Genomic DNA, 13,555 nt, shown 5'->3' on the forward strand with positions numbered 1-13,555 from the left:
AGCACCCAGATCTCCAGTGCACTGTAAGACAGCTGCAAAAATGGGCGTTTTAATGACTTCATTGCATTTCTCACGGCAGGGAAGAGGTGCAGAATGCCCATCCTCTGCACAGAAGGCCCTTGACAGGTCAGACTGCTGCCTTAATCACAACAAACTTCACACGTCCACAGGATCTGGAGATTCTGGGTATGTTTCTGGAGCTCAAATCCACGAGAGCATGCACTCTTTGCTATACAAAAGGAGGAATATGAGTCTTCTCTCAGCTCTTGAGAAGCCCTGAGTATGCAGTTTCCACAAGGGAGAAGAGGCATACATCCTTCTCAACACCTGGTTTTGCTCAAGTTGCTCACCCATCACTCATTTGTCAAATGTGAAGAACATAAATGGGACTCAGTGAAAACAATGGCATCTTTCATACAAAATGAATAATGGAGAAAACCGAAATCAGGTTTACAAAAGATGTTGGATAAAAGGTAAGCAGAGTTAAGCTTAAAAGAGTAGTAGAGACAGCACACGCTGACTTTTAATTAAAATTCCTTATTATCAACTTCCTGGAGATGTAGTTACCCATGCAGAGAATGGCACAGGTTGTTTGCTTGTTCAGACTTTAAGAAATAAAATTCAATTAGCTTCACTATGATAATACAGTAAATTTACTTTGCCCCTACATGAACTTCTCTTAATGTGCCGTGCAATACTGATTTCCACAGGTGAAAATTAACTTACAATTGGCTATTTTACCCAAACCGTAAACAGAAAGTGTAAGAGTGGGAAAAGCACCCAAGCTGGCACTTTCATAAATCTTAAAGCCTCATACTCTCAAACCTGGTCTCATTTGTCACTGCAAGGTTTGTGAAGGGTTGCTCAAATATACAGCAGACGGACACACACCTGTGTCAAGAGAACTTCCAGCTCTGAGGAATGTAATTGTTGGCATTTTGGGGCTAAGCAAGGAGGGAGTTTGATTTATAAGTCCTTCATATCCACAGCATTAGCCTGAAAGAATGAATTGGTGTTCCGAATATTGCCTGTGGGCTACTGAAGTATTTATTTACAAAAGTTCAACATTCAGCACTGAAACACAAGAGATGTAAAGATGGCACCAGATCAAAATCTATCAAACACCCAAATGCCACACAAAGAAACAGTTGTATCCTTCTCTTTTTTAAATAAAAGCCATTTGTAAACTCAAATGCAACTCTTACATTATTACAGAAAAAGAAATCTCCTCTCTTTGGGAGCACAGTGTACATCAGCAGAACGTCATAGAACAGTTTCGGTTGAAGGGACCTTTAAAGGTCATCAAGCCCAACCTCTACTCCACATATTGTTGCTTACTTCTCCAAAGACATCTACACTTCTGACCTACTTGTCTGGAAAAGATCAAGTGAAAGACTGCTCCATTCACTGTTCATAAAATTCCACAGGACATGTCGGGTTGCTCTCAAGGTCACTTACACAGCAGATAACAAGAGCACACCACCAATCATAACCTCAAATGTGAAAATACAAGCACACCAAACCAAACCAGTGCTTGGTGGAACAGCTTTCAGCATCTACTGGAAAGTCTTCCTACAGAAACTTTTGAAGAAGCATCCCAAAATATGAGTAAAAATAATTCTGAAAGGACCATTTATATTAACAAAGCACTTGGCAACACACTAGCTACAAGCACAAAGGACACTTGTCCTGGAACACACCTGTTTGGAGGGGATCTGCTTTACTGCAAACACACAGAGCCACCAGAAGAACCAGGAGAATGAAGATGGTGTTAATTCAAACCAGTTTTACACTGCTAACATGCCCTGAGCCTGTTACAGCTAATAGAGAATCAGAAGGATTTAGCTGGGCTCTATACCACTTAGCCTACAGCTGATGTCTCACATCAGCCCCAATATGGAAGGCTTGAATAAGCAGAAGAATAAAGCACTCCAGATACATCCATTTTATTCACACCACTAATATGATCATTAGACACAGCCTAAAATAATAATAAATCGCTGACTTCACTTACATGAAGAAAATGCAGGCTGGCTTACCACTGAACTCCTTGATTTTTATCCTTCTGCTCAACGAGCTGTGCTGTTATTTATGACTGAATTAAAACTTACTGAGCTATAATAAAAGAGTTTCAGTCCCTCAGCGTGCTTGATCATCATGTTTGCTAAGGTAAGATAATCCAAGTCACCTTCATGCAAACCCAACTGGCTCTGATCTGAAGCATTCTGCTAAATACCAGAACAAGGATTTTTTTGAGGACTTTGGCAAGCCACAAAGGTGGGTCACTCCTTGTGTGGAGTAGCATGACACTGCTCTGGAGGAGAATTAACCCAGGGGGCCAAATTGATGCCACACAGAGCATTCAAACTAAAAGCCAACACTGTCAGGGTTACCTTTGAATGATGGTGGCTCTTCCTTGCGAGTGGAGTGCTGAAGTCCAACACTTCCATTAAGCAACATCACATCTTTTCTTTCCTGACATGTTACTCACAAAGTAGATGCCAGAGCAGACATCACAGCAGCCACGAGATATTAAAAATAACAAGAGTAAGAAATTAGGTATGCTTATTTAATTCTTAATTTTAAACCCAGAAACCGCAACGGAATTTGGTGTTTTAGTTATTTCTTAGCTAAAGGTGTGTCACCATACTAATTTTGTAACAGAAAGACATATTTGGGACAAACAGCCATTGGGTTGCATGATCCTCTGCACCCCATGGTCTTATTCCCACAACAGTCAGACAGTAGCTATCATCTGGCTCCCAGAAAAAAAAAGAGTAACATGGGCTCATTTATTAAATAAGGATGCCAACAATTCAGCCCTTTAAGATCTCAAGCTTTACATGCATGGAGTCATGGCATCACAATCTATTTTGTACCTACAAAAACAAGATACATCCCCCTTGGCTGATTTTGTAACCTTCCCCACACCTGCCCCTCCACGTCTTCCCAAGATGAGCTGTTGAAAACCCTCCTCGTGTTATTTCACATATGGCTGGCAAATAATTATTTACCGTGTGAAATGAGAAGCTACAGTTCATATAAATGACCCTCGATGAGGCCAAAGGATGGGGCACTGGCAGGATCATCAACTGAATGAGTGAGATATTTGACAAAACCCCAGTCAGCTGTCAGCTCTGTTTATATTGCAGTTGTAATAAAGAACTGCACTCAGGTTCATTACTTCAACAGATGTTGCACAAGCATGTTCCTTATCACAAAAATTTTAGCACTGAAAAATAGGTTATATAAAGAGATAGTCTGAAATTCTACCATGGTGTTTTTCCAGCATATGCACAAACAATATTTGCAGCATGTGGGCAAATATAAAACCTCAGCTTGCAAGGGACTACAAGCTCTTGATTCTCTCCTGGGTGAAGTCCTGTCAAGGTAAGGGTTAGGGCTCTTTTTGCAGGACTGGAAACACATTTTATTACATGACACCAGAAAAATTCCATCTTTCCAAACATCTTACAGAAAACTCCTTTTAATGATTTCATCTGAACTTCAAAAAAGCACAAACCATCGACTCACCAAGGGAGGCACATTCACAAAACACAAAGAAGAGTGTGTGTTATCATTCCAGTTCTCCAAAGGTTAGCTGCAAATATGAAGCACCAAGAAATTCAGAAGTAATACTTTGTTAGAAGATCAAAATGTCTTTTGAGAAAGAAATTCAGGGCCTCCAGGCTTGGTCTCAGAAGAATCCTATTTTAAACCGCACTTGACCCTCACTAACGTAACCCTTGAAGTGCTATTGCAAGAACAGCTTGATGTTCACAAGGGGAAACAGGCAAAGTATCTTTCACTAGAATTGTATTTATGCAAAAAAAAACAAACCCGTGCATCTCCTTTTAACACTGAAAAATACAAACATCATGACATGTATTTCACAACGTACCTCGCATCACTGATTATAACACAGAAGGTTATAGCTGCTCAAGGAACTGTATGGGAGCATAACACAATTCAAGGCAACCAGATGCTGGAGTAGGGATGTAATCAGAGACTAGATGAGAATTAACAAGATCTTAGCTCAGACTTCCCTTCTTCCCTTGCCCTTTTTTAAACCTATTTAAAAACTAGAAACCCATTCTAGCATACTACTACTTTACATCATGGCACAAATTTTTTTAGAGATCTAATTAAGAAAAATACCAATAAGCTCACACTGTACAGTTTACTTTAAATGAAGTTTGAACAGATGAAAAGAGAAAGTTTAAGATATTTTAACATTTGCTGGAGCCAAGGAGATGCCAGTATATCCACCATAGCCAACAACATGATCTGAGATGTGGGACCCACAGGTGAGCACTATGTTCAGAGCACTAGGTTCAGAGCACTATGATGCATCTCAAGCCACTGGTGTCAAACCAGCTCTAGTCTGCTCTCACAGACTGTACTCCCAGAAGTGGATGGATAACACAAGGCCTCCTCACTTAATTTCCTCTGACAAGAATCTAATTAATACTTACCTACAGCACTGGGCAAAAATAAGTTAATATGTAATACGTGGAGGCAACTGGGAATTGACTTCAAAACTGCTGCTGCTCCACACTAAAGGCAGACTCAGCCCCAGAAGTTGCCAGGGCTGATGTCCAACTGCTTGTTCCTGCCCTGCCACAGCAGCTCCCTGTGACAGAGCTACAGATGTTTGCAGGACTACACCAACCCAAGGCAAACAAAACCACTAAACTGATTGTTAAAAAGTCACCTTTCTATGGCAGAGGGGTTGGACTAGATGATGTTTAAGGTTCCTTCCAACCCAAATCATTCTAGGGTTCCATGACTGAGTAACAACCAAAGCTGCTTCTGATTTACCCCATCAAGTTGCCCATTGATTACATACAGCTGGCAGCAGTAGCTATCTGGGCAGGTTTTCTGGAATTGCAGCTGCCAGAGAAGAAAATGCAAAGTTTAACTGTGCTCCTCTAACAGTTATCTGTCATTGTTCCCTGGGTCCAGTAGCAGTCAGCACATTTCTAACTCTGCATCCAAGGAGGAGCATCCAGACTCCACGCTCAGATCATGCAGAGCCATTGAGACCCAACTCAGTCCTTACAGCCTTTAACCAAAGCAGATAAACAAAATTAATCCATTTCCTTGGGGAAAGTGCAAGTTGAGAAAGAAGGGTTTTCAAAGGATAATCCTGAAGAAGCCCAGGCTGGAAGTTTTCTCCTCCTGTCTTAGATCAAACAGTGCAGGGAAAAGCAGAAGGCAATTTGGAACAGTGACCCACGGAGGAAGTGGCACTTTGCACAGACCACTGATTGCACAAGCAGCACTCCAGAGCAAAAGGAATTACTTTCCTTCCCTCAAAAAGCCAGTGTATGAAAAGGATAAACTCTTTTGAAAAGCCAAAGTAGCATGATTAAATAGTATTTTCCCTTTTACACAGCAAACCATACAGGGCTGAACCCTTAAGGAATATATGAACTTTCATGTGAATGGAGCCCATTAAGTGCCCTGCAATGAATGGTGCCTGTGGTCCAGAATTCGTTTCCTTTTTAAAAGCAAAGAGAACAGAAGGCTTACGATTGCTACACACAAGTGCTGACTCATTCAAGGTTATTTTATTCCCTTCCTTAACAAACTGTTTCTTTGAGACATAGGTATTTCAGCAAAGGATGGTTTTGGTGGCAGTCAGAAAGCAGAATTGTGTAATAGACAAATTAATACTACAGAAAAAATGTTTTCAGACACTCGATGGACAAGTTTGCGATCAGTAACTTATAATATAGATGACTGACACAGTTTTTTAAACAAAAGTCTCACTTCTCAGAATTTTCTGTTTAACAAGACAAAATTTAACTTTAAAGCACTATTGTAATTAATTTGAAAGTAGTTTCTGAAACCCTAACATCGTTCAACAGAACAGCCCTACTTCACAAGGAGTCTGTAGCAGAACTAACAGCAGGTCTTCTCCCTCAGAAAAAACAGTCTCCCCAAAAGCAGGAGTATCACTTAGGTGCTATCAGGAAAAAGATGGTGATTAAGGGCAACAGCATTCTGGATCACTGATATTGGTAAACTGAATTTTTTTCCTGGCAATATTAGTCCCAGGGCTGTCCAAATCCAGGGGAAAAAAAAAATCCACACATCTATAGAAAAAACACAAGCAGAGAAGTCACAGCCTGAGGGAGTTAGAAGTAATCTTAAAGACAAAGTTTAGTGTGTTGCCTGCAGGTCCTTGGCTTTATGAAGACCTGAGAGAGGCAGACAGGCTGTTGGCCTGAAATGTATTCAAGGAAGAGACTGTTTTCCAAGAAGAAAATTTCCATTGGTTGCTTGTTGATATTCTCCTCTGACAGAACAGAAAGATATAATTCACAGCCAACCATTACATCCACAAACTGATTTTGATGGTTTCAAACAGGAACTCCTGGGTGACTTTTAGGAAAGCAGCCTGAAATACAAGCTTTGATTCACCTTGCTTAACATACAAGATTCCTCTCAGATTAATGGACTGGTGTTGATTGTAGGTCAGGTTAACTCCAGGTGCCTGGAGCCCTGGACATTCCAGATCGATGGCATGGCCTGCCACGCTCCCAGGTGAGCACATCTGCCCCCCTGCACTCAGGAGAGGATGGACACACAGATAGGTATTAGGAGCACATTGTTCCAAGACAGAAAAACAGCTCTTTGAAACATTGGTGTCTTTGGACACACAAGACCCGCTCCTGCTGATGTCAGTGTGTCCAAGACAGGGAGACAGGACACGGATTCCAGCCAGGTCAGTAACAAAAACACTGTCAGGAGCCAGGGAGCCACAGAAATGGGGTGCCCAAAAACAGCTAATGCCTTCCAGGCTCTGCAAGCCACATTTTTTTAGGAACACACTAATATTTGTTACTGCTTCCACAATGGTATCAAATACTGCTCCAAATTATTTTTCTTTCACTGGCTGACATTTTCTACAAAATCCAGGATTTGTAGCACAAAGCAGGAAGGGGGTAGAATTTAATGCAGAACAGTTGTGTCTTACATAGCTTTGAGGATTGGGAATGTTCAATGGAAAACATTGTGTTTCAACCTTTTTTAATGCTCTAGTCTTACCTGCTGACAAAGTTTATTACTTCTGCTGGACACCAGTAGCAGTTATATTTAAAACAGGCAGCATTCCTTAGTTTTTGAATGCAGTAACGATCACATACTGCATTTTACCTGGTTAATGCCTTAAAGGCACCTCTGGGAAAATAAAATACAATAACACAACCAAACAACACGATTAGATAATGTGTCAAAACAGGCTTAACACCTGAGTATTAGCCTTCATCAGTGAAGGGAACAGTCTAGAATGATGAATTCCCTGGCAGCTGAGAGCTTTCCCAAGGAATACAGTCTTGGAAACCGTAATGCCATCTGCTGAGAAATTATGGAAGTGCAGCACCATGAATTACTATTTAATTACTGTAACACTGATGTGGAAGTGTCTGCTGCTGGGGATCAACTAAATAACATTCTGTTTGCACTGTATAACTTACACAAGGATTTTCAAACAACTGACTGGAACTTCAACTACTGATATTCAAGAAGTCTAGGACACAAAGTCAGAGAGGTCAATAATAAATATTGTTCCAGTATGTTATAATAGTATGATGTGTAAAACCCAAACTATTTGGGATAACTATGCTAGCTTTACAAAAACTGGTGTTAGAGCTTTGTTTGTTGGGGGTTATTTTGGTTTTTCTTTAAAAGATACTCGATTTTCTGTTCCACATTGTTACAAGCTGGAAAAAAGCAAACTTAGTTTAAAATCAATTTAAACTATCAGAGTTTATGAACAGGTCTCAAAATAATAAACAAGTAGGTAAACTGGTATCCAGTGGCAGAACCTCCAGTGACAACCTGCAGGGTTGAGCTGTTACTCCAACACCCCAGAGGCCTCCCTGCAACTGTTTGCAGGAGCAAGTTATTTTCATCATTGGTAACAAAAGAATCACTGGCAGAGTTATATTTCCACAGAGGCCATCACACTTAATTTCTTTTTTAATTTACTAAGCTGCCAAGCATATAAAAGCAGACACAGTTTTGCTAGGTCACAAAGCACCCATGGAGCACAAGATCCTCCAGAATAAGCACTACTCCAGAGGATGGAAAAGAGATGGACAGATGGAAAATTTTCTTTCTTAGTTGCACTGAAACACTACATCAAATTCGACTCCAAATGATTCTGAGGGGTCCCATGTTCAGAAAAATCTTACAGAGGATTCTATCAGCAGAAGGCCGGCACTGCCTGCTCCTCCTCTAGCCCACAACAGTTTCATAAGTGTTGCAACCTAAGACTGACATTAATTACTAAAGGAAGATTTACAGTAAGTTCATTCTTTAATTCAAGCAGACTGACCAAACCAGATCCACTGGCCAGGAGCTGTTGCTGTAACAAACCCAAAGTGGACACTGAGCTACTCTCCCAGACAGTGCAAAGGCAGCAGTGATGATCCACTGTTAGCCTGATCCTCTCATTTAATTTCCAAGTAATGCTATTCCCATCTGTAAAGAAAAAGAGCGACTGGTGCATAGTTTCCTAAGCAAATACCAACTAGTTGGGTTCTGTCCTCAGCTTGGGAAAAAATTTATACTACAAGCACTAAAGAGATAGGTTAATAAAATGGATCACTTTGCTCAAAGAACAAGGCACATAACTGGTACTCACTTCTGAGAGATAAAGGGTTAAAACAGTTGCCCATTTCCTCAACTGGACAACTATTGTACTTTACTACTTTACAACTTTACCACTATTGTAATGTCCTTATTGTAATGTCCTTATTCAGCTGAATTCCATCAGGCATGCTTTCTTAACACAATCTGACACATACCTCTGCAAGATCTCGGATTTTTTTTCCCCTCTTCTCTGCCTCTCAGCAGCAGACACCAGAAATAAATACACTCAAAAAGCCTTACTCAAATGGTAATCCAAACAAAGTAATATTTAATTATCAAGTTGGGGAGACCGATGACCAGACAGAGCAATTTCTTTTTATAAAAAAACAAAACAAAACACACTTGCCAGGTCCTTTGCAGACAACACAATACTGGGTTTTGTTTCAAGTTCATAACTTGGCTCTTAAAGTAGTTGATAATGAACCAGCAGGCATTATTTTAAATCAACCAGTTTTATTAAATGAGCCAGAAAGGAAAGAGGCAGGGCTAATTACCAACATTCCTTGATGAATTACCTAGCGGTGTGTGGTAAATCTCCAGGCGTCTTTGTCTTTATCCCCAAATTTATCCCTTACTTATTTCTCAAGAGGTTAAAGGACATGGGGCTAATTAAGGAACCAATCCAATGACAGACAGAATCATTCAAGGTAAGGCTGGTTTTCACTCTTTCAAGCTTTTGCATCTCTGCCTGGTACTTCTTAATCTAATTTTTAAAAAAAAAAAAAAATTACTGCTGGGGAGGGGGAGGAAAAGTGCTAATCTTGTCACGGTCAGGCAGGTTGAAATTGCCATGCAGTGCTGGGCAAAATGCTACATATTTGTAATTTAGCCAATAAGAAATTCCTTAAGCCTCTCTTGAATGGCAGGAATGCCTCCAGCTTGTCACTTTGAATTCATTCACTACACAGGTTCAGCATCTCGGAGAATAAAGCTGCCAAACCAGCTGAAGAACTGAAATATTTGTGAGTATACCTAATACCCAAAGATTACTTTAAGCAGATCTGAGTTTTCACATTTAAAATTTAACGCCTATCAAAGGTGTCAGCAGAGGCCCCCCTGGATCTCCCCCCCAGCCCCCACATTTTCCAGCACTGTGTGTGGCTCTGGGCATTACTTTCTGCTAAATTAAGCCATGGCTTTAGCCAACACAACTGCAGTGACCAGCATTCACCCTCTTCTTACAGCCTTGGCTCCAGGAGTTAGGTGGTTATTAAATTCATGTTGCCTGACAAAAGACTTGGTACAAGCTGCTAAAACCTGTTAGCTGGGGGGCTGTGGAGCCTCATCAATGCTCTTAATACCCATAACTATGGGCACCTACAAATCTTAATCTGCACAAGATTAACTCATCTTCTGCAGGTCCAAAACAGCCACTGACACGTGGTGAACCACCATTTTCCCAAGGTCTGGTAACTCAGCCAGCAGATAATATGTCTAGACCATTAAAAAAAAAAAAAAGAGTGCTTTGAAGCTGTAACAGACAGAACTTAGCAAGCTCTTCTTAATTTTGTGGATGCTACCCTGCCAGCGGGAAGACAGCAAATCCTCAAGACCACCAACTAGGATATAAATCAGCAAGAATTTCCAAGGAGCAATCAGAACTTGGACCTCCAGACATTTGCATCATTTTGTCTGAGTACGTCCCGATTTCCTCTGTGGCAAATACGCTATTTCAAACTTCCAGGTAACTACTATGAACTTGCAATGGCAAGAGCTCTGTCACAAGGAGCAGTTTCTCAGCTCTTTTCCCAAGAAATCCTCTCACCCCCAGCAGCACAGTTTGTCTCACAGCTTTGGGAACTGCACTTTTCTGTCACAGTGGCCACAGCTGAAGAAACAAGATGGAAAGCTCAGACATCTTCATCAGCAACAACCATTTCTCTCAAGAGCCATGCAACACACGTGTTTGCATGCACAGGAAAAGGGCATTTGGGACGAAGGGTGAGAGCAGCGTTTTGCACTAGCAGTCAACCATCAGATACTCATACACAGAAGTATGTTGCCCCCTCGAATTCCATGCATTTTTAATGCCTAATACCCTGGGTGTTAAGCAAGAGTTTACATTTTACCTCTATTACTGATGCAGACCTCAAGCACCAGTGCTTGTTTTAAAATAGCTTTCAACCCACTAAGCAAGCAAAAGATTTAAGGCCTCAGAGATACTTTTACTTACATGAAGGCTGAAGAGGCAAGGCAGAGGCAAGTGGTTCTGCAGTTAAATGCAAGTTCTTTATGAAGAATCTGCTGACGGCTTAAGGTATGTCACCAAGTGTAAGAAACCTCAGTTTAAATGTTTCATCTGCAGCTCACCAAGACTCAGTCTGGCAAATCAGTTGTCTAAGTTCTTGATTGCAAATACACACCAGACTTACCTAACACACCAGCATACACTACTATCTACCATTGTCAGGTGAGATTAAATTAACTTTCAATCAGATAAGCGCTTCCACAAACACACATTTGCTGGGGCAGGCACTACCACACGTTTATCTTGCCATCCCATTGTTCCTGCTCTTCAGAACTGTGAGATAAGTCCTCTACACAATGAAGTCTTATGGTAATTATTACACCAAGAACACTACTGCCAGCTGTCCAGCCTTCCCTGCCAGGCAGAGCTTCCACAGGTCACCCTCTGGAATAAGCACACTGGAAAAATAATAGGAGGAGGTATTTTTTTGATATATGTCCAATAATCATTAACAATAATCAGAAGCAATGCTTGGCATTTCAAAAATGAAGAAATACAGGGTTTCTGATGCAAAGAGATTGTCATGGTGGCACATTTGAAGGCTGAAAGAATAAACAACATGAGGGTGAAGGAGAGAGGCAAGGCTGTCTGTCTGCACTCCTGGCCACTCAGAAAAAGTGGGAAGGGGGAAAGATGAGCACAAACTCAGCAATGGGATGGCACTGAGTAAAAGACAAACACCCACGCAGGTATCAGCAGTCATCAGCCCACAGTACTGCCATGAGGTGGGCAAAGATGTTGGAATGATAAAGCAAGAGAGGGAATCCAGTGAGCAGTATCGGGCTCTAGGCTTTGAAAAGGTTTCACCTTGTTTAGGACAAGAAAGAAAGGCCATGATGAAATTCTGGCACCAAAAGAGCAATTAACACCTACCATAAAGACACAAACCCGGGCAGTGTAGCAGGGGGAAATCCAAAAATGAGGCCTTTAGTTGCAGACAAACTTTTAAATATTTAGTGTATTATAAGCATTGTTGTATGGAAATAGACTATTAAAATGCCTTAACAACAAACTTTAAAACTGGGTTTGCCTCCATATATATAAAATATACATGTATATCTTTTGGGGTGAACTGCTCTCTTAGCAAGGGCTGGCAGTACATACACAAGTAGAGATTTTTGTCCAGAAATCAGAGACCTCAACACGTAGATCTCCAAAGCAGGACCACCTTCTCCAGATCCCCTAGAGCAAGGGAACGATTTTCTTATTCTCCAAAAACAAGCTAAAAGTGGATGAAATGGACCTGCTACATCATCTGCTGGTGAGGAGACCTGCTTTTATCTTATTACCAGCAAAGCACTTATGCAGTGCTCCAAAGATATCTATACCAGTGCAGGTTCACACTGCAGCCCTCGAGGCTGCTCCTGGCAGTAGTATCAAGCATCTCCCATCTGTGCCAAAGAAAAGTTACATCCTTCAAACCCCAATGGCAGACAAAGAAGGAGGAAGAGGTATGAGAAGTCCAGCAGATTTCTTCTTGCTATGCATTCAGTGTGACAGCACTCAGGAGGAAGGGGATGTGCAGCAAGGGAGCATTTTGCATCCAGCAGCAGGGACAAAGATCCACAGCACATCCACAGTAGGGACAGGGATCTACAGCACATCCACAGTTTGGGTTCCATCAACCCGTGACCTGGTTCATCAGATCAGAAACATGACAGCAAGTGTCACATCCACGCACCAACTGAGAAACGCCAACAAGTGACATGGAGGGACAGAGGGAAGAAATGTTCACCCTTAATTTTCCACCTTCCATCTGCTTAGTGAGACATGCAGAGGGCTGGGTGTCAGCTGCCCACCAGTAATATTTTCAGTGGAACTGATTTGCAATTCTGTGGGCTGGTGCTGGCCCTGAGCCTCCTTTGCTGCCTCCTAGGGATGCTCCTGTGCTGCTTCTCCCATGGAGGACACATGCCAGCCACAGTTCCTACAATGCCACATTGTCTTTTGGCCAGGCAGGTTCAAAGGATTTAGGGGGTAGTGTCATACGTGCTCTATACAATAAACTTGTTCCAGAAATCAGGCAAAGCAATACAAATCACACAGCACAGCTGACTCACAAAACAATTCAGTTTTTGGTATGTCTCTACAAGAGCAGACAGATGAGTACCTACTCCTCTGGATTTCTGCAATTCATCTTCAGGATCACTGTCAATTCTGTAAATCAGACAAGTGGACTTGCCAACGCCTTAATCAACATATTGGTTCTACTCCTATCAGCAGAAGTTCTCAAGGACTAACCCAAAAAACAAGCAGGGGATCCTGCACTTTTTCTTGTGGGCATAAGGCCTGATGGCTGGTCATTTCAGCCTGTAGAGTCATTCCTTGGTTTTTTACTCCTGGATCTTTTAGGTGTTTTGGACAAAGGAAACCCCTTTTCCTATTTTGTCTCTTAAAAGCATGTAGACAGTGGTGAGCTCCAAACCCAGACTGCTACAGCGCAGCTTTGGTGAAGATGCCAGAGAAACATCACATAAAACTCTGGTCACACAAGTTAGTGTTTCTGTCTGCTGAACAATAAAATTCTAAAATCAGCTACCTGGATTGACATAGAAGACTGGAAACTATCCTAGAGATGAGGCCAGAGTATCACAAGCCATCAAAAGGCAGTTGTTCTGCTGCTGCCAGGAGCTCTGGGGACCA

At 41.6% G+C, this 13,555-nt stretch overlaps 1 protein-coding gene across 8 annotated transcripts in view; it reads right to left on the reverse strand.

Moving 5' to 3' along the window:
- Positions 1 to 13,555, reverse strand: part of MITF (melanocyte inducing transcription factor) — a 101,314-nt gene that overhangs the window by 27,760 nt on the left and 59,999 nt on the right. The window contains exon 1 of one of the 8 annotated variants that reach the window (XM_066327197.1): positions 2,394 to 2,536. The exons of the other annotated variants lie outside the window; for them this stretch is intronic. Within the exon in view, the coding sequence (XP_066183294.1) occupies positions 2,394 to 2,450 (57 nt within the window). The 5' untranslated portion in view covers positions 2,451 to 2,536. Of the gene's footprint in view, positions 1 to 2,393; positions 2,537 to 13,555 lie in introns of those variants that run through there. 8 annotated transcript variants of the gene reach the window in all.

The sequence above is a fragment of the Sylvia atricapilla genome, chromosome 11 (genome assembly GCF_009819655.1).
Source record: "Sylvia atricapilla isolate bSylAtr1 chromosome 11, bSylAtr1.pri, whole genome shotgun sequence".
NCBI classification, from domain to species: domain Eukaryota; kingdom Metazoa; phylum Chordata; class Aves; order Passeriformes; family Sylviidae; genus Sylvia; species Sylvia atricapilla.